We start from the raw sequence: 27,547 nt of genomic DNA, 5'->3' as shown, positions 1-27,547 counted from the left end.
AGTGGGAAAAAGATCAGACACGGTAAAAAATTGGTAGCTGATTGACCACAAGCCAGTTTTGGCTTGATGGCAAAGGCCAGTTTCCGGCCCCTGTAGTTGAGGGTTAATATGTAAGAAAAGCGCTATCAATATTAGGCCGCAGCCTAAGTCATTCTCCGGAATATCTGGAACCATGGAATTATTGCCTCAATACTGCTTTCAGAAACCCTGCCCACAAAGGTCGCAGAAGATGCTCATTTAGATTTTAAAAATAGTGTTGAAAGCCTTGCTTTCAGAGGCTAACTTTGACAGCCTGCCCAGAAGATAACATCAGGGTCACTGCACAATAAAACTTGATATTTTGTGTGTGATTGACATACTTACCTAATGTAAGATGAGCAGTCGAAACAATGATCTGAATACCAGGCTTTAGTTCAAACTGAACCCGATTCTGATTAAGTGTGTGGATCACCATCTCTAAAATCTGAGGGAGAAACATCAGTGTGAGATATTTCCACATTCATGTCATCAGCAAATGCAGTTACCAAAGTACTGTTAAAATAAAAGTCAATAGTCCTTCCTCCATCTAAGCTGAATTGCAAGGTCCTTCCTGTTCACACTTTATTCTGCTCCAATATACATTTTACACTTATAATCAGTAACATTTTTATAGAGCATGGATTTGCATGGTACATCTTTTTCTTCTGTCTTAACTTATTCTGTAGTCTGCTATTAGGTGCTCTGAACATAGGTTACCAATACGTCATCATTTAAAACTGCCCACACAGCTGTAACAGAGACCCTGGCCCAGGTTACCGCCATGTCAAACAAGACTCGCCATTTCGGTGAAAATAGTGGAGCTGGCCAATTACTAACCCCCCACCCCCCTTTCCCCTCCACAATCTCCCCCCCTCCTCCCACCAACCACCCCCCTCTGAACACAGCACTTCCCATATTTACGGGGTGATGAATGGGGGTGGGACACATTTGGGGCATTCACATTGTATGGAGGCAGGTAGCGATAAGTCATTAAATTTATATCACCAGCTTCCTACACAGAAGTGGGATTATGGTCGGTCAACACTGTGAAACCCAAAGTGACCAGGAGCAGGCGTACACTTTGTTAATTCAATTGGATAGCTAGAGTACCCCTTTGGGGAGGTAAGGTACCCCTGTGAATCTGGTCTTGGGACATCTTTGGCTGGAGTAAGGTGTTCTTCAGTGAAGGTCAGCTGCACCTTCTGAATTGTTAAAAGTAGGGACAAGTGTGCATAAAATGTGCATAAGCTCATGACTGTCAAGCTCATTGGAACTGTCAACAGACTCAAGATCAACTGTCGAAACTGTCAGAAGTTCGATTGACAACTACAAGTAGCGCGGAACCTTACCAAAATTTGCCGGTGTCAGTTCTGGTGAGAAAACCAGTGCATATCCCACCAGCCCCCCGGATGACAGCACCTCACCTCAGAGTGTAAGGCCTTCTGTCTGAGGAGATGTCACACCAGTGCCCAATGAATAGTCAGTGAGGCGGGGAGGGGGAGAGTCCCACAGTGAGTGCTCACTAATGACAATCTAATATATTAAAATTAGGTTCTCGGGCTCCGCGTATGTTTTGCCCTCCATAACGGGGACTGGAAATCGGAAATCGTGACCTCGCTGGAGAGATTTGCGTTTTCCAATTCTCTCCAGATTTTCTGCCTCAGTCGCCAATCTCGCGCATGGCTAGTTCCAGCTGAATATTGTCCCCCATTGACTCTTTGTTGTGGGACTATGAATTCTCATGCTTGTTGTTAGAGAGGATTATGCACTTGGGTGAAGTTTCTTTTTGTAAGGCTTTATTTAGTTGAAGGAATGTAAGTACAGCAAATGAGTTTTTATGAATGAGAGTGTTTTCCATTTCATGAAGTCTGCAATAGACACTATATTTTTTTCTCATCTCTGTATGGCTCCTGATGTCTGCCATGGTGGATACTGAGTAAGTTGGTGAGGCACCCTCAATTACAACGCGAGAGCGAGGTCGGTAATCAAAAGGCTTTAATCTACAGAGAACAGGACAGCATTCGAGAGAAATGTGCTCGTCACATGGAGCCTTATCCTATATACCATTTCCTGGGGGTGTAGCCAGAGGCGGAGTCCCCCAGGGTTCCAAGCCTCTTAAAGGGGCAAGGTATTAAAGGTCAGGTACCGTTTACGGCAGTTATTAATACCGTTCATCACAGTTGGCATGGTAGCTGTAAGGGCAAAGGGTAGACGATGGGGAACGTGGGTTGACATTAAGTTGGCATAGGGGCTGTAAAGGGCCATGGGGTGTGTATAGGGGCATAGGTTGGCATGGAGAATATGAAGGATTAGGAGGGTGAGTGGGGGTATAAGATGGCATGTGTCAGCATGGGGCCTGGGGAATATGTGAGGGTGAGGGCTGGAGGGATGTTTCATGTTTTGATCTTTACTTTTAAACTTTGGACACAGCGCCGGAGCCCTGAGGCAGACTTTCGGCTCAGTCTGCCTCCGTATGACCATCCTCGTTCCTTCCCAGATGTTCCACCATGATGTCCAATTCAGCCCCACTTCCCCTTCACCCTCCCACCCACCCCCAGGCTCACCCCACACTGAAAATCTAATGTCCTGGCAGCCATTTTTAGTCAGGTTTGCTGGGCCTGGAATTCTCCCAACTCCACAAAGACTCCAAATCAGGAACTACTTGCATGGTTGGTGGCATATGATTAATTATATAAGAGAAAGGAGGAAGACATGAATTGTTGCAGATACTTCAGGAGACTATAATTTGCACCGATATTGAATGAGCCACATGCAGTCTAGAATCAAACAACAGTGAAGGAACTAATTTCATCCATCAGGCCTGTATGAGCCCTTTGTAAGAGTCCCACCTCTCCCCCCCCCCCCCCACCCCATAGACCGACAAATATTTCCTTTGCGGTAATAAAAATTCTAAACTTTGATACATTGGATAAGCTTGCCTCAATTTACAGTGAAAGCTCTTTGATCAATGAATTGCATGACTTTTCTTTGTAGGCCTTTGCAAACAGGTGTAACTTTAACATGCTGTTCTGCACATGGAGGCAACTACATCAGATAAATCGTTGAATCCCATTATCGCAGACTCTCGGTGCAGCAGGGTGTGAATTATCCCATCATTGTGTGCCAACTTTGCACTGTCTAACTTTGGTCAATTTAATAAATTGCTTGTTTATGAGCTGCAATACATGCAATGCTCTTTCAGGGGTCAGTTGGCTAGCATTGTCCTCTCAAGCGAGTGAGGAATATTTACCCGTACAGCTCAGTGACTCATTATTGAAATAGTTCATTTTTCCCAAAAGTAACGAATTTGGTCAAATGAAACCAAACTCTTAACCTGCTGGCTGTTACAGGCATCAGTTTTGAACAGGTCGACGCCATTATCATCTGCATAATTTGAATGAAAATGAAAATCGCTTATTGTCACAAGTAGACTTCAAATGAAGTTACTGTGAAAAGTTTATAGTTTTGCAATAAATTACCAGGGAAAGCCATTGAAGTGGGCAATGTAAATGTACTCAAGACGATTAGATGATTTTATAAAGAAAAATATTATGGTGAGAATATGAATAGGTGGGAAATAATCATTTATAAACTGGGCCGTATGGTAGCACAGTGGTTAGCACTGTTGATTCACAGCTCCAAGGTCCCGGGTTCGATTCCCGGCTTGGATCATTGTGTCTGTGCGGACTCCGCATGTTGTCTGCGAGGGTTTCCTCCGGGTGCTCCGGTGTCCTCCCACAGTCCAAAGATGTGCAGGTTAGGTGAATTGGCCATGCTAAATTGCCCTTTGTGTCCAAAAAGGTTAGGTGGGGTTATTGGGTTACGGGGATAGAGTAGAGGCGTGGGCTTAAGTAGGGTGCTCTTCCCGGCGGCATGTGGCACAGTGGTTAGCACTGGGAATGCGGCGCTGAGGACCCAGGTTCGGATCCCGGCCCTGGGTCACTGTCCGTGTGGAGTTTGCACATTCTCCCCATGTATGCATGGGTTTCACCCCACAACCCAAAAATGTGCATGTTAAGTGGATTGGCCACGCTAAATTGCCCCTAAATTTTGGAAAAAAAATAATTGGGTACCCTAAATTAAAAAAAAAGTTGGGTGTTCTTTCCAAGGGCTGGTACAGACTCTATGGGCTGAATGGCCTCCTTCTGCACTGCAAATTCTATGATTCCATGAAATAAAGGGATGGACTGGCCTACAATTCTATTAATTAAGCTGTTAATGTAAAAACACTAATGTAACACACATTCTCAAGTGCTGCATGTAAACAAACATTTAAAAAACCTGAAGATATCTAGTTAAATGTGGCAAAGTGTATTTTGCTATTTATCTAATTTCCATATGTAAACTAGATTAAATATTAATGTTATCTCCTAATTACTTAACTAAATTAACCAGGCCTGAAATGCAAATTCTGATTTATAGATTAGACTGATTTAGTTTGAATGTGTAAATTAGATAAAATTCTAATTTGTAATAGTTTTAATTGCATTGTATTTGATCTCTGATTTTCATATTCAGGGCCTTATTAGAGGAGAGTATATTTTTTTCAAACTACCCTTTGCTATATTGTAATATTGGATTAAATTAATATTTAGCGATAATAGATTCTCTCCAAAAGATTTATCCTCAATAAATATCATGCTTGGAATTTTATAGACTGGAGTTGTCAGGGGAAAAAAAATCTAATTAATTTAATTTACATACTGGAATGTAAATATCGATATTACTGATAAAATAATACATTTGCATTTCCAGGGCTGAAAAAATTGCTTTTATGATTTTTTAATAAAATTACCGTTTTCAGGTGCTGGAAACAGAACAATTATAAACATAGGCCTAATTCTATATGTGAAAACACTACGGCCCATCTACCTTGCCGTCTATCATCTAGGTAGTTGCCTGACAATAATATACTTGATGACAGGTCATTGTGATCAAACACTCTTCATTCGTTGACAATCGACCCCAGACACAACATGAGATATAAATGAGCGCTGAAGAGCTCAGGGAACCATGGGTTGAATCCCTTTGGCGTAGGTTAGGGTGAAGGGGGGAATGCGGGGGGGCCAGTTCACAACTTGGGTGGGGGGGTTGTTGTTGGATGACCATGGGGACCGGAAAAGGAGGCACACCCCCTTGTCCAAACCACCAGCCTTCCAAATGTCACCTGGCATCTGGGCGCTTGGCATTGGCCTTCCCCACCACAGGTAATATCTCAGTGGGGGTGGGTCACTGGAAGGCCATGGTGCCCATTTAATAGCCAGCTGCCCACCTGCCATTGGTCCCTAGATGTGGGGGGGGGGGGGGGATAGCCATAAAATTATAGCCCATATGACAAAAGACACCTATTCTGTCAAGCGTACTGAACTTACCACATTTCAAATTGCCCAATACTTCATCCAAAATTCTCATTTTAGCCTCTAACATCAGTATCAGAGACAATTTGATTAGATAGAACATAATTTATATGCAGAGTACAACATCTTCGACTCAACTCTACAGTTCACTACCTTTATAACACTGATTTTATTGTGACTAATACCTTCAAGAGCTGTAAAAAAAAGTATTAGGGAGGTTTTAATTATTCATACAATCATAAAAACTATTTGCATCCCCATCTTTAGTTTTTTTCCCCCCGTTACTCTTTCTGGTTCTTCCAGCGCCATGTTCTGCCTGAGAACTCCCCAGTGCATCGATCTTGAACCTTACATAGTTTAAATTTTTTTTTAGAGTACCCAATTAATGTTTTTCCATTTAAGCGGCAATTTAAAATTTTTTAATTTTTTCATTTCATTTTCATTTAGCGTGGCCAATCCACCTACCCTGTACATCTTTGGGTTGTGGGGGGCGAAACCCACGCAGACACGGGGAGAATGTTCAAACTCCACACGGACAGTGACCCAGAGCCGGGATTGAACTTTGGACCTCGGCGCCGTGAGGCAGCAGTGTTAACCACTGCGCCGCCGTGCTGCCAAAACTTTACATAGTTAATGTCAAAGTAAAAGGTCACCTTTTGTGTCAATTCAGGGTTTAAAGTCACAATGTTGTGTCCAGACATTGCCTATCTCCTATTCTATGGTTTTGGTACTCCTGGTGAATCAGTGTGTAAGTACAAGATGCAGTACGAGCGTGAGCCAACCAGAACAGGGTGTTCCCCAGTTCCAAGGTGCCCAGATTTACTCAAAATAGATGGCACAGGATATCATTCTAAGGCAAAAGGGAGCTGCAAAGCAGCTTAAACAAAGTAAGAGACAATATAAAAGTGGTAACCAAGCCCACTGGACACAGTTAAGGGGCAGGATTCTCCCCTACCCGGCGTGACGGGGGGTCCCGGCGTAGGGGAGTGGCGCCAACCACTCCGGGGTCGGGCCTCCCCAAAGGTGGGGAATTCTCCCCACCTTTGGGGGCTAGCCCCGCGCCGGAGCGGTTGGCACCAGAAGACTGGCGCAAAAAACCAGTGGGGCTGGCCGAAAGGCTTTCGCCGGTTGGCGCATGCGCGATGTGGGTTTCTCTTCCGTTTCCGCCATGGCGGAGGCCGTGGTGGCCGCGGAGGAGAAAGAGTGCACCCAGGGCACTGGCCCGGAGTCTGAGCGGGGGGCCCCGATCGCGGGCCTGGCCACCGTGGGGGCACCCCCCGATGTCCGAACGCCCTGCGCCCCCCCCAGGACCCCGGGGGCCCGCTCGCGCCACAGATCCCGCCGCCACCAGAGGTGGTTCAAACCTCGGCGGAGGGAGAGGCCTCCCAGCGGCGGGACGTCGGCCCATTCGGGCCGGAGATTCGCCGCAGGGGCCTCGCCGATCGGAGTGGCGAGATTCCCGCCGCCGCCACTTCCCGGGTGGCGGAGAATCTCTGCCACGGTGGGAGCCGGATTTTCGGCGGCCCCAGGTGATTCTCCGACCCTGCTGGCGGTCGGAGAATTTCGCCCAAGGTATTGCAATAAATTCTGGTTGTCATATGAAAGAATATGGAGGTTTGGCGAGAGTATAAAAAAGCTTTACAGTCCAAAGATGAGCAGGTTAGGTGGATTGGCCATGCTAAATTGCCCCTCAGTGTCCAAAAAGATGTGTAGGTAAGGTGTTAATGGGGTAGAGCGGGGAAGTGAGTTTGGGTGAAGTACTCTTTCAGAGGGTCGGTGCAGACTCGATGGGCTGAATGACCTCCTTCTGCACTTTAGGGGTTCTATAATTCTATGAAATGCGAGGCTATACCTTTCTGGAAAGGATGAAAGACCTGGGTCTCTTTTTTTCTTGAGTAGGCTGAGGGGGTGACCTAATAGAACTCTTTAAAATTCTGAAAGGTTTTCATGGAGTAGACAGACGGAGACCATGTCCCTTGGTTGGCAGGAGTAGAGATCATCAATTTAAGATAGTCACCAAGAAATGGAACAGGAAATTCGAAAGATTACTAAGAATAGTGAAATGGTGAGAATGTGGAGTTCGCTACCAAAGGGAATGTCTGAAGCAAATTATACGGACACATTTGCAGGGAGGGGACTAGATAAGCACATGTCGGAGGAGGGAAGTGAGTGTTTGTGCTGATCGAGTTAGATAAAGAAGGACAGGAGGAAGTTCAATTGCAGCCATGACTTGCTGGGTCGAATGACCAGATTCTGTGTATATACTATACGCGCGATCCAATTGCCACGATCTGCCTGAAAGTCAGCCTGGCACGGCGCAGAGTGGCTGATAAAAGCCAAAAGACGCCACTCCTGGGATCTACCCGGCTCACAATTCCTTGCCAGGTCTAATGCGATTTTGCGAGACATTGCGATGTAAATTGTGGGCAGGATCACTTTTTGGCAAATTTGCTATTAAAGTAAGTCAGCGAGTCTCACTTTCTTGCTGGTCTCTACAAGCGAGGATCAGGCGATACGGCACTCGTGGGGGTCTCCCAGGAGATCAGATGACCCTAGCTGCATGCCCTTTGGGCAGGGTGGTCCCACCTGGGTGCCCTGGCATCAGCCAGGCACCTTGGCAGTGCCAGCCTGGCACCCTGGAAATGCCACCAGGGTGCCAGCCTGGCACTTTCAAGGTGCTCAGGTGGCACTGCCAGCTCTCATGGGCACTGCCAGGTTGGCACTACCAAGGTGCCAAGCTGGCAGTTTTTTGCACGCACGCGATCGAGCAGGGGGTGCCATGCGTGGATGTTCTGGGGCGGGGGGGGGGGGGGGGGGGTTGAGCCGGGGACCCTCCTGTGGCGTGTTCGGGTTGGAGGTGTACGGGGGTCGCTTTGGGGGTCTCGAAGATCGGGATGCAATTTTTAAATGGCGTCCTGATCTCTCACGACACCGGGGGATTCCGGCGAGCAGAACCCCTTAGTGTACAAAACGGGGCTACGTGCAGCCCTGGGCCATACATTCCCCACTTTAGCCCCTTATACAACGTGAGTAGCCATGTGTTTCTCAGCGCTGCAAGCGCCCGGTGACACGCGGCTAAACGCACTCGCTATGGGACTTTGTTCCAAATTAGTTGAATCATGCACTATGTAATTCCACACAATTATCTTGCTGGATATCAATCCAGGAATCAGAACTGGAGTTCCATTCTCTATTTGGAGGATTGTCGGGATTGGGATTCAAACCCTGTACCTTCTGATTTAGAAGAAGGAATACTACCACTAAGTTAATTCCAATTCCAATTCTCTTCTCGCTAGTATGTCGCCAGAGGCTCAAATAGCTTGAGGGGTACCACTGCACAGCAAGCATGGAGTCTCTCCCACTCTTACCGCCGGCCATTGGTGTGTTGGAAGGAGTTTGCAGGTTGCCATCAACCTATTTGGCTGCTTTGTGAACGCACCTTTCATGGCCACCAAGTTCTGGGATGGGAATCGAACCCGGAGAGTCTGGCTCAGAGGTTTAGCGATGCTACCCACTGCGTCACAAGACCTTCAACACAAAGCTAATGGCTTATTACAAATCTGAATGTTTGCTAGGATTTTATAACAACCAGAATAGATTTTAAAGGATGAGATGCAATGGTAACCCCATTTCAAACCTTATTAATTGGAGTACTGTGCACATGCACTAGGAAGGATGTTGAATTAATAATAATAATAATAATCACTTATTGTCACAAGTAGGCTTCAATGAAGTTACTGTGTAAAGTCCCTAGTCGCCACATTCCTGTTCTGGGAGGCCGGTCCGGGAATTGAACCCGCGCTGCTGGCCTTGTCCTGCATTTCAAGCCAGCTGTTCAGCCCACTGTGCTAAACCAGCCCCTCATGTATGAGACATTGTACAGCATTTTCATTTTATTTTAATTGAGATGCCAACTGTTTAGACCAAATTTAAACAAAATTACTTCTAAAAAAGGGGCAGCTCGTGTGAAAATTATTGTGACAGAATAGATGGAGGCAGGCCATTTCCAGTGACGGGGGGGGGGGGGGGGGGTGGGGGGGGGGGGGGGGTCTAAAATAAGGAGGCAAAGATACTAAACTACCTGAAAGAAAAGGAGGAATGGGAGCAGGAGAAACTTTATTCCGCAAGGTGTATGGAATATATTTGTGATCCTGTTCATGACTGAAGGCGAGACTATGCCAACTGTTAAGAATAGATTAATCTTTTTATTATTGTCACAAGTAGGCTTACGTTAACACTGCAATGAGGTTACTGTGAAAAGCCCCTAGTCGCCACACTCCAGAGCCTGTTCGGGTACACAGAGGGAGAATTCAGAATGTCCAATTCACCGAACAAGCACGTCTTTCGGGACTTGTGGGAGGAAACTGGAGCACCCGGAGGAAACCCACGCAAACACGGGGAGAAGGTGCAGACTCCGCACAGACAGTGACCCAAGCCGGGAATTGAACTTGGTACCCTGGCGCGGTGAAGCAACTGTGCTAACCACTGTGCTACCGTGCTGCCCATAGACAGAGAGTCACAGGAAGGAGAATTGATGGATATGGAAATAGGGTGGGAACATGGGAGAAGGATGACTGCTCAATGGAGGATAAACATTCAAAAGCAATGTGGGAGGGGGCTAAAATTGTCAGCTTCTGAGTTGTAATTTCTATGTAATTGCAAGTTTATGTAATTCCTGTGCTGTCGGTATATCTCCGGTGAATGTCAGTGGGGATACTAATCAACAAGATTCCTCCTTTGGATCACTGCCCATGCTGGGAAGAGTGTGGAAGTTGGAGGAGAATCATGGGTGGGATTCTCTCAGCCCGGGGCCGGGCCGGAGAATCCCCGCGACTGGCGCGAATCACGCCAGGCCGCCCCGATGCTGCGGAGAATCGGCACCATTGGCGCCGGCGTGGTCAGCACGGCGCCGGTCGGGGGCCGTTCCCCACCCCCCTTGCCGATTCTCAACCCGGGATGGGCCGAGCGGCCGTCGCAAAAAACCCGAGTGCCGCCGGCACCATTCACACCTGCTCTCAGCCAACGGGATCTCGGCTTGGAAGGTTCTGGGGGTGGCCTATGGGGGAGGGGGGACGAACCCCGGGGAGGGGCTCCGTTGTGGCCTGGCCCGCGATCGGGGCCCACCGATAGGCGGGCCTGCCTCTCGGGCTGGGGGCCACCTTTCTTTCGCGCCGGCCCCTTTAGCCCTCCGCCATGTTGCGTCGGGGGCAGCGCGGAGAAGGGAGACACTGCACATGCGTGGTGGTACCTCCACGATGCGCTTTCATTACAAGAGGGTGACCAAAGTAGAAAAGTAAGTTCTGCATGTGCTTGATTATTATGGCTGGAGTCCAGTATTGGCAACAGGCCTGTAGTAATCCAGGCCAACCATCCAGGTTGCATGGCTGTTGCCATCTGTCCACATCCGAAACTGCTCTTCGAATGTAATTCATTGCGTGAAGCAACTAGAAAGACATGCATTTGTATGGCACCTTCGTCTCCTCAAGTCATCCAAAAGCTCTTCACAGCCAGCAAAGTACATTCGAAATGTAGTCTCTATTTTAATGTAGGAAACAAGGCAGACAATTACTACACAAGAAGCTCCCACCAAGTGCAATGTGATAATGGCTAGATAATTTGTTTCAATGACATTGGTTTGGAGAGACATATTGATCAGCACACTGGGAAGAACTCTTCTGCTATTCATGGAAATAATGTCAAGAATTCTCAAAGGGCCGATGGGGCCTTGGTTTAATGTCTGATCTGAAAGAGACAGCCATGTGCCCAACCCGAACCTCATGATCCTTTATTCTCCCAACCACCTATTTAACCTGTGTGAACGTATTTCCCCTGCTTGCTCTCTGTTCTAAATTTCTTACATTTAACTTTATGGGCGCGAACCAACGGAAAGATTTCAAAGTGTGATTTTGGGTGTGTTTGGAGGGGGTTTCGCGACGGCTGCAATGTCGAGGTGGAGACCGCTATTCAACAGCACTTAGCCATGTTTTTGGGCCTTGGGGAGTTTCTCCTGGTCGAGACCACACTTTGAAAGTTTTCTGGCACTGCGGAGCTGACCACAGAGATTGGGGCACCATTTTGAAAGGATACCCCAATCTCCACCCCCCTTTTCAGGACACCCCCATTTCTGGATTCCCCTTCACTTCCTCAAATCTTTCTGCGGCCCCTTCATTACCCCCATCACTGCCCCTTTTCATGGGCATGGCCCTCTCAGTCCCCGACCCTTGGCAATGCCAGCCTGGCACATGGCAGTGCCCCTGGCACCCTGGCCGTCCCAGGTTGCCACTGCCAGGGTAGCTGGGTGGCATTGTCAGGCTGCCCAGGTTTCAGGGGAGTGCCAGGGTATTACCCTATCCTTTCCCAGATCATCCGGTGGGCTCTAATGGCCTCCGAGACTCCCCGAGTTGCCATCACGCCTGGTCCACGTTTGTGGAAACCAGTACTAATCGGCACCCGATTGAGGCCTCACAGGCTCGGCCATTAACTCCCGGGTGCCGGGTGAATGCCATGTCGGTACATTTAAATGGATCTAATGGCTCATTTAAATATCATTATCTGGATCACGTCCGCTGAGGGCATGAACCAGATTCATGCCGGGCATACCGAATCGGATGACTCACGATTGGCTTTGCGCCCGGCGCGAGGCCCGATTTGGGGCTTTCCCAGGGCTCATCCGTGACGTCTGACTCCGTGCCGTGCGTGTTGCGGGGTGGCTGTATCGTGCCGTGCATCTATGTTCTCTTGTTCTAGTGATCTCAGTGACGGGAAATGGTGTGAGACTGCATCGTTAAGAAGGCTTACCTTAGTGAATTGTGGAGTCCAATTGGTGCTTGACTCGAATGCCAAATTACTGCGACCCTCAGGCCCATCTGTAGACTGTGAAAGCCACAAGCTGCCTCATCCTTTGCTCTGGTTCAGTACTTGTTCTGTGACAAAGGAAACCTTACCTGAGCAAATTGTGACTCACCTGATCTAAATCCAGGCTATCTGATTTCTCTTCTGCAGAACCTTGGTGTGGGAGGATGTAGAGTTCTGCTGCAGTTGGTAAACCAGGAAGGATGGCCAGCAGCATCTGTTGCTCAGGCACAGCTGTCACCTGAAAGAACACACAGCCACACTCCATCATCTTTACGGCCACCTCTCACAGACGCACACCACCCCAGGCAGTCGTCTATCATTTCTGATTTTTAAACCAAAGAATTTCCCAAAAAGCAGACCGTCAGTTACATCACACCGCTAGTTTGTGGAAACATTCCACAAACATTCAGCCGCTATGGCTGGGATTGTGTCGGGCGTAGTGCCCGCCTGTCGGAGATGCGGCCAGGAATCCCCATTGGTTTGCTGGGGGATGCCCAATGGGATTGTGCCCTTCTGTCCTTGCCTGCGAATGAGGACCACCGAGAACTGCTGGCCAATCAGAGGCAGACAATGCTTCACTGCAGATGCAGCCAGCATGGGTGGTGGCATTATACCCACCAAAGGGCCAGGATCGCCGAAGGGCCTGAAGCCAAAGGGACGTGAAGGTGGGGTTGGCAGGGTGTGGGCAGAGGGTGGTCAGTGGTAAGGGTAGTCGGTGGCTTTCAGCATGGCCCCCTTTCTGATGCTGCTGTATCCAACATAATGCTAATAATAATAATCTTTATTGTCACAAGTAGGCTTACATTAACACTGCAATGAAGTTACTGTGAAAAGCCCCTAGTTGCCACATTCCAGCGCCTGTTCGGGTACACTAAGGGAGAATTCAGAATGTCCAATTCACCTAACATCACGGGCTGGATTCTCCGCCGTCGGGACGCTCTGTTTAGCCCGGGGGTTTCCTGACGGCGTGGGGCTGCCCCACAATGGGAAACCCCATGGACCAGCCGACGTAACGGAGAATCCCGCCGGCGTGCTGAACCAGAAATCTGGCGTGGGGGGACGGAGAATCCAGCCCCACGTCTTTCGGGACTTGTGGGAGGAAACCGGAGCACCCGGAGGAAAAAACACGCAGACACGGGGAGAACGTGCAGACTCCGCACAGACAGTGACCCAAGCCGGGAATCGAACCCGGGACTCTGGCGCTGTGAAGCCATTGTGCTAACCAGTGTGCGGCCGTGCTGCCCACATTAAATGCAACCTTATATACCTAATTAAGTCATTGTGTATTTTGATTGCTTAATGCTTGCAAGCGGAGTGAATTGTTAAATCAGGTTTTCTCTTTTGAACATGATTACTTGTGATTGGAGGAAAACAAATAAAGGAGGAAAAACCGTTTGGGTAGTTTCGCTGGACCAGGAAGATCAGGATTTTACATGCACAGAATTACTTTGCTTTGAAAACATTAGTTTTTGAACTACTTAGTAAATTAACATTAAAATTGACCAGTGTGACAAAAGATCTCACTGCTTCTAGAATCAAGTTGCAATGGTTTTGCAGCTGTACGTAATAAAGCAAGTTGGCTGACTGTCTCTAAGCAGCAATTCATCCTAATCGCAAGGTGAACTATTTGAGAGATGAAAAAAAAACAAGCCAAGCTTGTTCCCCACATCACCGTCCAATGACAAACTGAGCTCAATGGCCAGGTTGGGGGTGGGGGTGTTGGGGCAGTCAGGGGCTGGGGGTGAGTGCGGAGATCGGTCCCTGCTTCTGACTGACAAGTGTGGCCTGAGGTAAACCTGATATTGGGCCTTCAGCCTCATTTTGTTCAAATCACTTCAGAAGCATTTATGAGGCAAATTGCTGGCAAAGAGTGATTGAAGAGAGGCCCACAGCTGTTTCAGGGATAGGGGTGAACCTTTCACCTTGAACAGTATGACGCAGTTCTGGCTTGCAATCATCTATTTTTTAAAATACATTTAAAGTGTCCAATTCTTTTCTTTTCCAACGAAGGGGAAATTTGGCATGGCCAAACCACCTACCCTGCACATCTTTGGATTGTGTGGGTGAGGCCCATGCAGACACGGGAAGCATGTGCAAACTCCACATGGAGAGGGGTTGGGATCGAACCCAGGCCCTCGGCGCGTGAGGCAGCAGTGCTAACCACTCTGCCGCCGTGCTGCCCTTGTAATCATCATGCACTCTCTGCTTCTATATAGGACGATTGCAAGTCCATGTAATGCCTGGAAAACAGATGGTGTGCCCTAAGTTCTCGGTAATTATTGTTTGAGCTCGTTTTATCATTGTTTTCCCCATAACAATGCTTCCTTTTCTGTGGCCATTTCATACATTTAAGATTTATAACAACTTGTTATTGCTTTGCAAACCAGTACTGTGCTACTTATAACTTTGGAGTAATGAGGTGGTGACCTCTCAATGAATATTTAGCACTTGCCATTTTCAAAATACTGATTGAATTTGCCATATTTAAAACCGTACCTCCTTAATCATCATCTTGACCCTCTTTATAGTTTTGTTTAGCTCCTGTTTGTAATGATTAACTACAAGGGGATAGTAGTGTTTATGCAATTGGATTAGCTACTCAAAGTTTGTATTTATAATCCCACCATGACTAATCAAGGAAGTGGATGTAACAAATTTGGTAATCAGGTTGCCAGCAAAGATGCTGGGTTGCTGAGATGCAGGTTAGGCCACAGCTTGAGTATTGTGTGAAGTTCTGGTGGCCACACTTCAGGAAGGATATGATTGCACCAGACAGGGTGCAGAGGAGATTCATCAAGGTGTTTCCTGGGCTGGAGCGTTTCAGCTAGGCTAATTAGGATGGGGTTGTTTTCCTTAGAGCAGAAAAGGCTGAGGAGGGACCTGATTGAGCGGCGGAATTCTCCGCAAGGCCCGACACCGTTGTGAAACCCGGAGAGGTTCACGACGGTGTCGGAGGGCGCTCCTTGCCCCCTATTCCCCCCCCCCCCCCATCCGGGGGCTAGGAGGGCTGTGCCGTAAATCTCGGCCGTGGGGCCTTGTCGCTGGTGTCAAAGCCCGGCGCGCCAATATTTACGCAGCTGGCACGCCTAATGACGTCAGCCGCGCATGCGCAGGTTGGCCGGCTCCAACCCGCGCATGCGCGGCTGACGTCACGACGGCTGACGGCTCAAACCCGTGCATGCATGGTTGCCGCCTTCCCATCCGCTGCCCCGCAAGACGTGGCGGCTTGATCTTGCGGGGCGGCGGAGGGGAAAGAGTACGTCCCTTTGAGACGCCGGCCCGACGATCGGTGGGTACCGATCGCGGGCCAGTCCCCTCCCGAGCACGGTCGTGGTGCTCACTCCCCTCTCCGCCCCCTACAAGCCCCATACTCACCTTTGGCGTGTTGTTCACGCCGTCAGCGACCAGGTGTGGTTGCCGCCGTCGTGAACTGGTCGGGAACGGCAGGCCGCTCGGCCCATCCGGGTCGGAGAATCGCGGGTTGCCGTGAAAAACGGCGGCCCTCGATTTTCCGAGAGGCGTGTGGCAAAACGCGACACGCCATTTTGGCGGGGGGGGGGGGGGGGTGGGAGAATCGCGGGGGGTGCCAGAGCGGCCCTCCCGCGATTCCCCCACCCGGCGTGGGAGCGGAGAATTGTGCCTGAGGTGTGCAAAATTCTGAGGGACATAGATAGGAAGGAGCTGTTCCCCTTAGTAGAGGAGACATAGATTTCACGTCAAGGGAAGAAGATTTCGAGGGGATTTGAGGAAAAGCTTTTTCACCCAGAGGGTGATGGGAATCTGGGACTGGCTGCCTGAAAGGGTGACAGAGGCAGCAACACTCACAACATTTAAGAAGCATTTAGATTAGCACATGAAACGCAAGAGCAGGCGTGCTGGGAAACGGGATTAAACCTGACATGGGCCGGAGTTTTCCGGCAGTTGGGATTCTCTGTTCCCACCAGCAGCGCACCCCCGGCAGCGTGGGATGGCTTCAACGGAAAAATCCTGGTGGCAGCGAACGCCGCACCTCTGAGAAACAGGGGGCCGGAATGCCGGAGAATCCCACCCTTGGTGTTTGCCACTGCCAAACAAACAAATGAGCTAACCTTCCATTATTACAAAGAAACGCTTGCATTTATTTATCTAAGACCTTGCGGAAGCATACGATAAATTATTTTGAAGTGTAGTGCTGCGGAAGCAGCCATCTTGGTGTGTTACAAGGCCCCAGGTACGGCAACAAGAAAAGCAGCCAGTTATTTGGCCGGATTGTTTGGAGGAAGGCTTTGAGGAACGGGGAGAACAAGAAGCTCCCAATCCTTTTTGAATAATGGAATGGAATCTTTAACATCCGCGTCAAACACGGCAGCTCACGTGGATTTAATGTTTGTTTATGAACACAGCACTCGCCAACAGTGAGATAAAAACAAAATATTGCGGTTGCTGGAGATCTGAAGTAAAAACAGAAAGTGCTGGGAAAGCTCAGCAGGTCTTGCAGCAGCTGTGGAGGGAGAAGCAGCGATAACACTTTGTGTCTGATATTCCTTCATTGGAACCAAGAAGAGACATATTGGACTTGAATCATTGAGAGGTGTTAACTCTGTTCCTAATTGCCTGACAGTTATCCAGGTCCGACATTTAAGAATCGGAACTCCCAATCTCCTGACTCAGAGAGGAGCTTGCCAATTTATGAGCCAAGGTAATTTTTAAGAATTAGAAGTGTCTTTACTTGTCTAATTGTCCTAGGTATTAGCAAGCCTAAGGTTGCATTAAAATTCTTTGGTGCACGGGGTAAAAATCATTTTGAGATGGTCTATATATATACGGAGCCTTGCCAAATGTAATTAAACTTGCAGAAGCTCTCAATTATCTGATAATCCTCACTCACACTGACCGATTCCCTTTTAACAAGACTCCTCAGCAGGAGCTCTGTCCCTCAGAATCAGCCTTTACCGATTGTTATTTGATAGCAACAACTCATGAGAATCTCTGGGTGGCTCCTTATTACGTTTCTGGAATATGTTAAGGAATATTCTTGCAAGGAATCTCATTAAATGTACATTTAAATTAGCATTAATGGCAATGGCTTGAACTTTGGCATCTCAACTGTTGAATTTTAATTTGACCAGTTTGCTTTGTAGCAAATTCTAACAGGGAACAGAGGCAGCTTGAAGCCACCTTCAAAGGGTTTTGTCTCAAATCATAAAGCAAATTCTGACTCCCCGTGTACCAAACAAATCAGATCAGACTGCCATTTTGTTCACCATGTTGTCTGTGTTACCATTACTGGGATGGAATGGGTTAAAGTATTACACAGAATATACGGAGCTGAATTCTTCCACCCCGCCCCTTGCAAGAACACCACGGGGTAGTCGCGGACAATGGAGAAGTCCATTGACCTTGGCCGGGATTCTCCGGTTTTGCGCAAACACTGCTGGAGAATCCCACCCACAGCATCAAGACAGGCCATTTGCCTTAAACAAATCCTTACCTGTGTTTATATTCCACCCAATTTACCACAGAATCATAGAATCCCTATAGTGCAGAAGGAGGCCATTCGGCCTATCGAATCTTCACCGGCCCTCTGAAAGAGAAACCTACCTCGGCCCAATCCTCCACCTCATCCCCGTAACCCCACTCGGGGCAATTTGTCATGGCCAATCCAGCTAACCTGCGCATTTTTGGACTGTGGGTGGAAACCGGAGCACCCGGAGGAAACCCACCCAGATGCAGGAAGAATGTGCAAACTCCACACAGACAGTCACCCGAAGTCGGAATTGAACCCGGGTCCCCAATGTTGTGAGGCAATATTGCCACCCATCTCGTCCAATCAGCTATCTTTCTATTCCATTCTTATTCATGTATGTACCTAGCTTCCCTTTAAATCCTATTCATCTCAGGGGCAGCACGGTGGCACAGTGGTTAGCACTACTGCATCACGGCACCGAGGACCCGAGTTCGATCCCGGCCCTAGGTCACTGTCCGTGTGGACTTTGCACATTCTTCCCGTGTCTGCGTGAGTCTCACTCCCACAAACTGAAGATGTGCAGGGTAGGCGGGTTAGCCATGCTAAATTGTCCCCAATTGGAATTTTGATTTAAAAAGAATTAAATCCTATTCGCCTCAACCTATACTCTAACTGCTCTCTCAGATCTTAATGAGAGCATCATTTTGTGTTTTGTATTGGTGAATTATTTCAACGTTGTGTCAGGGGCCAGTGCTCAGGTGCAGTGGGTTCAGATTGTTCAGCCTGCTTTCAATTGATGCACGCACTGACAACTGAGAGACAAAACCTCCCCAAACCCACCAGGTATTTCCTTTCATCCTGTTCTCTGGCGCCATTGTGGGGCTCGGTTCGATTGGTGGCTGGTGGCCAGGAATTGGCCAAAGGGCTGTATTCTGCCCGGTAACAGGTGGTGATTGGATCCTGCCTGAGTGGGATGACTTCCAGAGACCCAAGGAAATCAGAGTTGAGACTTGGACACACAGAGACAAGGAGCTGCTCTCTCTCCCTCGTGCTTTATCCCATAAATGCTGTAATCTGCTTTATTTCTAAAACTGCAGAAACCTGAATTAATCTGCAGGGTAAACCATGAACCAAAACAAAGTTTGTCGAGAAGAAAGGTGCTGGAAGCAACCATCTGAAGCAAAGACATATATTTTTACTTCCACCCTTATCCTTCACCCCTCTCTTCCCCTCTGTGTTTGTTTGTGTGTGTGTACAGAGGGTGGGGGGGGGGGGGGGCAAGTTAAAGTAGGGGGATTAGAAATTAGATAATAGTTAACCAGATGCATTTGCTACATATTTCATTATAGTTCTTGTTATAAATGAAATAGTAATTGTGTTTAAATTTACAAACGTGGTGACTGTAATTATTCGGCAGCCAAGGGCCAAAGTCTTTGGGCGTTTTTCTAAGAATTATTGGTTCATTCAATTGTGTTGTGACTTGAGGTCAAGGGGGGCTGGAATTGATCGCGCCCTGGTCTAGGGTGTCATAACAAAGTTAGAAGTGATTGCCTCAGAGCTATATCTACAGCTTGCTAAGTTGGCTGGAGATGCAGTGTGACCAGGGTTTGGGTTGCACATGCAGTGAAGTTACGGCTGGAGGAGATCAAAGGAAAATTGCTCCCTTGTTGGTGTGGCGCTTCTTTCTTCTCCAACTTACTTGTCCGAGGGTTCTTTTGACAAGCGTACTGAGATCGTGCCTCCACTCCGGAATGTCTGGGTTGTACTCTTCCAAATTTGGTGTAAATGACAGTAGCAACGAGCGGTGAGAATCTGAAGGGTGAAGCCAAGAGGATTTTGTGAGCAGAGTTATGTCTTTCAGGGTCACATTTTGATCAGAATAGGTTTTGAACAAAACAAGGAAACTATTTTCATTTTCAGAAGTTGCTTCAGGGTCACTTCCTTCGCTCGACGAAAAGCGCTGCTCCAATTTTCTTTTACTCGTTCTGTTTTTTTAAAAGTTCACGGCCTTTCATGGTCAATCCATCTTTCAACAACAATATGTGCATTTCTATAGCGCCTTTAAACTGGGAAAGGATGCTAAGTTGCTTCACGGGAGTGATATCAGGCAGGAATGGATGCAAACCAAAAGGAGACATGAGCAAGAGTTTCAGAGAGGTAGGATTTAAACTTAAAGGAGGAGGGAGAGGTGACGAAGTTCAGGGAGGGGTTTCCAGAGCTTCAGGCCAAGTTTGTTGAAGGTCGGAATGGCAATGCTGATTGGCTGCACTTGTGACCCATTCTGAGACCATCCCTGAGATACAGGATTTCATGTTCAAGGAAATAAGAAACTGATATGGCAGCTCACAAGCTTCCAAGGCATCTGGGAATTGCTGGCAAGGCCAACGTTTGTTGGCCATCCCGAGTTGCCAATAAAAAGTTCTCAATGAGCAATACTTTCCCTCTGAGCTGCTCAGTTACAGAGCCAATGTGGCAAGTCAACAGTCTCCGTGCAGGCTGCAAACGAGTCAGCCCTTTTTCTGCCCCATGGGGGCAGTGCACTCCAAAAAATGTTAGGGGGTACGTTGGTGTGGAGCCAAGAGCTGCTGCAACCATGGCAGTTTGGTACAAATGAGTAGCTCTGTCAGCTATTTCAGAGGGAAGTTAAGAATCAACCATATTCTGAGAGTCTGGAGCCACGTAGATCATAGAATCATGACAGTGCAGAAGGAGGCCATTTGGCCCATCAAGTCTGCACCGACCCTCTGAAAGAGCATCCTACGTTGGCCCATGGCCTCTCCCTATTCCAGTATACCCACTCAAGTTTTTGGGCATCAAGGGACAATTTTGCATGGCCAGTTTCACCTACCCTACGTGTCTTTGGAGTGCGGGAGGAAACCGGAGCAGCCGGAGGAAACCCAGGCAGGCACAGGGAGATTGTGCAAACTCCACACAGAAAGTCACTCAGGGTCAAAATTGAAACCGGTCCCTGGTGCTGTGAGGCAGCAGCACTAACCGCTGTGCCATCTAGAGAAGGAGCTTTGAGATTTGTTTCTGGACCGAACTTTACTCAACCCCAGATGAGATATGACCCCACAATCCCTGGCTCAGGGGTCCAGCGCCTTGTCCATCAGGCCACAGGGGCTGTTCAGGTGGGGCTGTATAGGTCAGACCGAGTAACAACAGAAGACTTCCTTCTCTAAGAGTATGAAATAACTCATTGCAGTTCTTGTTATAAATAAAAAGTAATTGTGTTTAAATGTATAAAACTGCTGGCTGTATTTATTGGACAGTCAGGGTCAAAGACTCAGGGTGGAATTCTCCGCAGGAGGCCGAATTCACGACGGCCTCGGAGCCCGCTCCCCGCACCTAATTCACCCCCACCCGGGGGGCGAGGAGCGGGCCTCCGTCTTTCTCGGCAGCGACCTCGTCACGCCAAGAATGTGAAGTCATCCGCGCATGCGCGGGTTGCCGGTTCCAATCCGCGCATGCGTGGATGACTTCATCGCGCAGACGGCACGAACCCACGCATGCGCGGCGCCGTCTTTCTCCACCGGGTGGCGGATCTTGCCGGGTGGCGGAGGGGAAAGAGTGCGTCCGTTTTGGACGCTGGCCCGACGATCGGTGGGCACCGATCACGGGCCTGTCCCCTCCGGAGCACAGTCGTGGTGCCTCTGTCCAAATCGGGCCCCTAGATGCCCCAAACGGGCATCTGGCGCCCATTTCACGAATGCAGCGACCAGGTGTGGTTGCTGCCGTGGTGAAACGGGCGTGAAGGGCCGGCCGCTCGGCCCATCGGGTTCAGAGAATCGCCGTTCGCCATGAAAAACAGGGGGAGGGGCCTAAAAAATGTCGGGAGGCCCTCCCACGATTCTCCCATGCCACGTGGGGAGCGGAGAATTCCGCCCAGTGCTTTCAGTTTGCAAATGGAAGGGCCAGCTCAGTGAACTCAATCGGTTGGTACAACAATGTGACAGTTTCAATGTCATTATTACTACACATTTTAACATGGTTAAACTAGCTTTTTAACTCCAGAGTTATTTCATTATCTGAATTTTAATTCTACGATGGGATTTGAACTCAAGGCTAGAAATTTCCAACCCTCTCGCCAAAGTCTATGGCTGGCCCTTCACACCGCTGGGGAGCGCACGGTGGGGGCAGGGACTTGCTTTGGCGGGACTGGCAGATCCGGCAGGCAGGAAATGCCAGGAAATCCCGCCTCATGTCTCCAGGGCGGTGGATAACTCGTCCAGCAACCTCACCACAATGCTGCCATGCATTGTCCTTTATGGTAAGGATTGCTGGTGCGAGTCTGGCAGGATGGAGCTGTCACAGATCCAAGTGACCCAGCTTACATCCTGGCAATCCTTTGGGCTTCAGGGTGGGCTGCTAATGATGTTGCTGCCTGGGCAGCACGGTGGCGCAGTGGGTTAGCCCTGCAGCCTCACGGCGCCGAGGTCCCAGGTTCGATCCCGGCTCTGGGTCACTGTCCGTGTGGAGTTTGCACATTCTCCCCGTGTTTGCGTGGGTTTCGCCCCCATAACCCAAAGATGTGCAGGGTAGGTGGATTGAACACGCTAAATTGCTCCTTAAATTGGAAAAAACTAATTGGGTACTCTAAAAAAATTTTTTTTTAAATGATGTTGCTGCCGTCGTTTGGGAGCTTACCTCGAGGTGAGGGGTGGGAGGGGGGGAGGAAACGGTACGCTGCTGGAGGACTCTAACACCTGCGGCAGCTTAATGGACCAGGCAGCATTCCCAATTGTGGTTTGGCAGCTGTTTCCACTTGCAAACTGAAAGCTCACCAAGAAAGGAAATAACACAGTGCGCCGCTCTCTTTCCAACAAAGAGTCAGCTGAGGCTGTTCAGAGTTACTCCTGTCGTTCCTATTCCCCCTCGCTGACGAGACACCTGTTTGCTGCAGATGTGAGCAACATTCAGCGTTGCTGAGGGCATAATGACGGAAATTATGATGTACAATGTCAGACTGTCATTTCCTCCTCCATTCAATCTGTTTTCCCATATTTGGGCAGACAATTCCGGCATCCGGCGGCAGAAACCCGACCAATGTTAAAATGATCCAGCAGAAAAAAAAAGGGGCCTTTCGCCCCACATTTTCCACCCTGGCCTCCCTGAACACTGCCTGGGCGGCATTGAGAGATAATTCTTTTGGTAATTCTTGCTCCAGCGGAAGTCAGCTTACTGTGGAGGGAGATGATGTGAAGCGCTTGTTGACTTATATTTTTGTCCAACTATGAAGGACATTTGCAAAATGGTGAGGACATTTCAGGGCATAAAGTGAGAGCAAAGAATGGTTCAACTATCTGTGGTAAATTGAGACCCCAAAGTGCGTAATCGAATGCGATGTGTAAAAGAAGGAACTTTATATAAATAAATAACCAAGTTTAAGAATAACAGGAACTCTGCAGAACAGTAGTAACAGTAATAGCTATGAAAACAGGGCAGGTCTTGCTTGCAGGTTGCAGACTTAAAAAGCTCGCACATGCTCAGAACCCTCCACAGACACTAGTAAAACAATGACGTAGGAGAAGGGCTCGTAAGAACATTCTACACTCAAAATGACACTGCAACACTACCTAACAAAGTCTTTCTTTACTACGTGTCTATCTACTCCATAATGGTATCCATAAAATTGCGGCCTTTGCTCTTACCAAATACAGCTATACTCTTTACGTCTTGAAGAATGGAATTTCCAGCAGATACTTGCACTGTGACGCTATTTATTCCCTCTGTCACGAATGTAAAGGAGACGTTCTCCTCCAGGGTAATGATGGGCTGCAAAAAACAACAAGAAATGAGAAAGCTCAGCACAATAGAATAGGAATTGAAGAAAACACCACTGGCTGATATATGCCTGTGAAGTATAAAGTAGGGTGGATGTTATAATGTATGTAAACCTGTAATACCATCGTAGGCCATCTACTGTTTTTCATGTAAAACTCTTGCAAGCAGTGCAAGTCAATGACATAAAATGTAAAGCTACAGTCCGACCTATTTGAAAAGTCAGGCTGCCTCTGGTTGCCAGATCCTATTTACATAGAGAAGCCCTTACAGCTGTTGTCAGCCTGAATGACAGACACACATATACATTTATACACTGTCAGAGGTAATGGAGAGACTCCTTCCAAATCCCCTGGATAAAAATGCTTCGGCAACTTGCTCCATCGAATGTGGGACTGGATGCTCAGACACAGACTAGACAGGCTGTCTTTGCCGAGTGGTGTTAATATCAGAGGCAAATAATGATGTGGCGGGACCAAGGTCCAATAATAATAATAGCTTATTGTCACAAGTAGGCTTCAATGAAGCCCCTAGTTGCCACATTTTGGCACCTGTTCGGGGAGGCCAGTACGGGAATTGAACCCGTGCTGCTGGTCTTGTTCTGCATTACAAGCCAGCTGTTTAGCCCACTATGCTAAACCAGCATTCACCCCAGCATCCTATTCCCCGCTAAATGAATAAATATTGCATTTATTGTCCAGCATTTATTGTTTTTCAATGTAGAACTCTTGCAAGCAGTGCAAGTCAATTACATAAAATGTAAAGCTACGGTCCGACCTATTTGAAAAGTCCGCCTTCCTCTGGTTAAATGAAAATTAATAAATGGATAAATGAAAAACAATAAATGCTGGAGTGAAGGAGAGAAAGCGAGAAGAGCAAGTCTCTGCCATTTCTCAGCTCATCAATTTGGATGACAGCCAGGGCTGCCTACCTGAATTCAACACCTTCTGTCCTTTTCCCTCGTCTTTTCTCCGTCCTTTTTCAAAAAAAAATTCTCTTTATCTGCATCTTTTGCAAATGGGACACTTGTCTCTGCCTTGAGAAATGCTGTATTCTTTCCCGAGATGAAAGCTTTGCATCAGAGATAATTACTCGTCCCTAATTGCCCTCGAGAGATTGGTGGTGAGCCAAGCCCTTGCACGTCCGTAAGCATTGCTGTTTTGGTACATCTGAGTGGCTTGCTGGACTTATTCAAAGTCAACCACATTGTTGTGGACCAGTGTGTGACCAGATAAGTAAGGTAGGTTTCCTTCCCTAAAGGACTATTTGAGCTTTTCCCATGGTCACCATTACTAGTCCCAGCTTTTTATTCCATGTTTATTTAATTAGCGGAATTAAAATCCCAGCTACTATGGCGGGGTTTAAACTGATGTGCGGAATTCCGCCAAAAAAGTCACTTTGGCGGGTTTGGCGGGGTGTCTCTCGCTGGCTTTTTGGGTGAGATCTACACTGCTATTCACCCACACAGGTCTTGAGGAGTTTCTCCCCAGTAGAAATGTTTTCATCACTGGGGAGCTGAACTTGCTGGACTGGCTCCTCAGAGATCAGGCCGCCATTTTGAAAGGGTGCCCCGATCTCTAAGTGAGCTTCAGGGTCCCCCCCCCCCCCACCCATAGGCAATGTCACCCCTTGTACACATGGGCATTACCCATACACCCTGAAGTGAGGACACCCCGCCATGGGATCGCTGACGACCTCCCCAACCCCTCCCTTTCAAACTCCCCCTTTCAGGACCCCCACCCTTTATATGACCCCTTCATACCTGTCCTTCATCCCCCTACCCTTCATACCACCCTATCCGCCTTTTATGGGCATGGCGTCCCCTCAGACTCCAACCCTCGGTAATGCCACCTTAACATCATGGCAGTGTCTCTGCCAGGATGGCCAGGGGACCACTCTGCCTGTCCCCAACCACGTACGGGTCTCCAATAGCCTGGGAAACCCTCCCGTAAAGTCTGGTCCACGTTTGTGGGAAACAGTACTAAATGGTGTGGGCTAAATCCAGATTGCGACATCTCGCGACGTTCAGTTGAATTTCGCGAGACATCCCAAGGATCGCAAATGTCGCGAGAGGCCTTTTGTGAGATTCAATGGATCATCAAATCGGGCATGATGAGGCCGGCAAATCATGCCCAGTGTCTCTGGATTGGTAGCCCAGGCCTCAAAGTTACTCGGCCAGTGAAATAACTGGTATATATGACCATACAACTGAGGAACAGGAGTTAGAGTGGGTCATACAACCCCTCAAGCCCACATCTCCATTCATTAACATCATTGTTAATATTCCACCTAAACTCCGCTTTCCCAACGCCATATTCCTTGATCCCTTGGCATCCAAAAATCTATTAATTTCATTCTTGAATGTACTCAACGACTGAGGAACCACAGTTCCGTGAGGTAGAGAATGCCTAAGATGACAGCCAGATGTGGTGACATTTGACTGGTATTGAATTGTTGGGTAACCACATGCTGGGTGAAGCTCACAGTAATGTTCACTAACCTCGGTCTTGTTTTCAAGCCACCAGAAGTAGGTGAGTGTACCCGTGGGGGTGGGCCACACCACTGCTGTCATATTCACCTCCTGATTGGTGATCGCAACGTACGGTAAAGATAAGTGCACATGCTCAATGGGACCTGGGAAGTGGAGGGAAGAAGACAAAATATCTTAAGACCCTCGCATTGGTTCTGCACCAAATGTAACAACAGCAATCCGAAGTTCATGTAACGTAGCTAAAAGTAGTTAGAATATTGCTCTTTTTTTTTAGACAGTGCATTTTGCTCTCATGAAGCTGAGAGACTTAACTCAGGGCAGATCTGTGAGCCTCCGTAAAGGGAAATGACAATCAAAATGGACTCCCTGAAATACTAAGCTGCCCGGTCTCTTGGCGGTGGCTTATCATTTTGCTGCGCGTTGCCATGCATTTCTTTTCTTTGCTTTGGACAGATATCAAACACTGCAAAGGGTAGATGGAAAGTAAATTCCCCCTCTGCTGCAACACCACCAGCCCTAGTTCAGAACTCGGTCCCCCAGGAGGGCATCATGACAGTTCCATTTTGATCAAGACGGAGGGACTGTAATTCTTTGTGAACCGTAACCCCGGCCAGCTGGTGCCGGCTCTGTGCCCTTGTGCCCATCCAGGTGCGCAGCGAGAGGCAAACCGACTCAGCACGGGGTAGGTAGTGAGGACAAATGTCACCACAGGTGCTTCCCTGGCACTGACCTGGTGCCCATGTAGCTGTCTTGTGGATGGGCGTGGATGAAGAGGGTCAGGGATTGGTCCCTTTTCTTCCTTGGCCCAGATTGCTTCCCAGACTGCCCACAGGGGGATCTCATATACACCTATTTGGGGTCTTGTGCCACTCACAACAACAGACTTGTATTTCATCGCACCTTTGATACAGTGAATGACCCCCGAGGCATTTTATGGGGTAATTAAACAAGCCACATAAGGAAATATCAGAAAGGAGGAGTGTGTTTTAAAGAGCGGAGAAGGGAGAGTTAGAGAGGTGGTTGTGGGAGGGGGGCGATTTCCAGAACATAGGGCATAGGTAGCTAAAGGTATGACCTCAAATATCGTACCACCAACCTGTGACGATTGCCCTTTAAGAACAACACAGCAGAACAGGGTTGCCTTGCTCGCTAGATGCTTATCTGCTGTGTTGCCCTTAAAGGGACATTCACCAACAATCACTACACTACCCTAGATATGCTGAGTCTTGACAAAGCCTCTCTCCTGGGAGCTCCTGCCAGCTGTCACTGCCCCCTACTGGATGATATTTCGCTATGAGTGACAGGCAATGCTCGGATCAGGGTGAGGGTGGAGATTGCTGCAGCTTTCTGCTGTTGGTCACTGGTTTCTCACCAATGTTAGAACATTGGCAGAATCGCTCTTGCCATCTTATACAACACAAACAGACCACGCTAAGTCTTGTGCCACAAGGAACCCATGTCAAATCAAAACTGTCCCAAATCATTCTGTGCAGGATGCTTTCCAGTATTAGAGTGAAGAGGTGCTCATGTCTATTAATCTGGACTGGATCCAAACCCAGGTAACAGAAGTGCTAAAACAGTGTGGAAACTCACGACCCA

General features: G+C 48.2%; 1 protein-coding gene across 4 annotated transcripts in view; it reads right to left on the bottom strand.

The window, feature by feature from the left end:
* Window positions 1-27,547, bottom strand: part of LOC119979442 (VPS10 domain-containing receptor SorCS1-like) — a 1,177,426-nt gene that overhangs the window by 43,047 nt on the left and 1,106,832 nt on the right. For all 4 annotated transcript variants that reach the window (XR_005463722.1, XM_038821670.1, XM_038821672.1 and 1 more), the window contains exons 20-24: window positions 25,958-26,091; window positions 23,328-23,451; window positions 19,376-19,488; window positions 12,340-12,468; window positions 364-463 (exon numbers count right to left, since the gene is read on the bottom strand). Coding sequence is in view for 3 of the 4 variants with exons in the window: in XM_038821670.1 (XP_038677598.1) it covers window positions 364-463; window positions 12,340-12,468; window positions 19,376-19,488; window positions 23,328-23,451; window positions 25,958-26,091 (600 nt within the window). In the remaining variant the exon portion in view is untranslated. The remainder of the gene's footprint in view (window positions 1-363; window positions 464-12,339; window positions 12,469-19,375; window positions 19,489-23,327; window positions 23,452-25,957; window positions 26,092-27,547) is intronic.

The sequence above is a fragment of the Scyliorhinus canicula genome, chromosome 16 (genome assembly GCF_902713615.1).
Source record: "Scyliorhinus canicula chromosome 16, sScyCan1.1, whole genome shotgun sequence".
Classification (NCBI taxonomy): Eukaryota; Metazoa; Chordata; class Chondrichthyes; order Carcharhiniformes; family Scyliorhinidae; genus Scyliorhinus; species Scyliorhinus canicula.
This window is presented reverse-complemented; position numbering and strand designations above follow the sequence as displayed.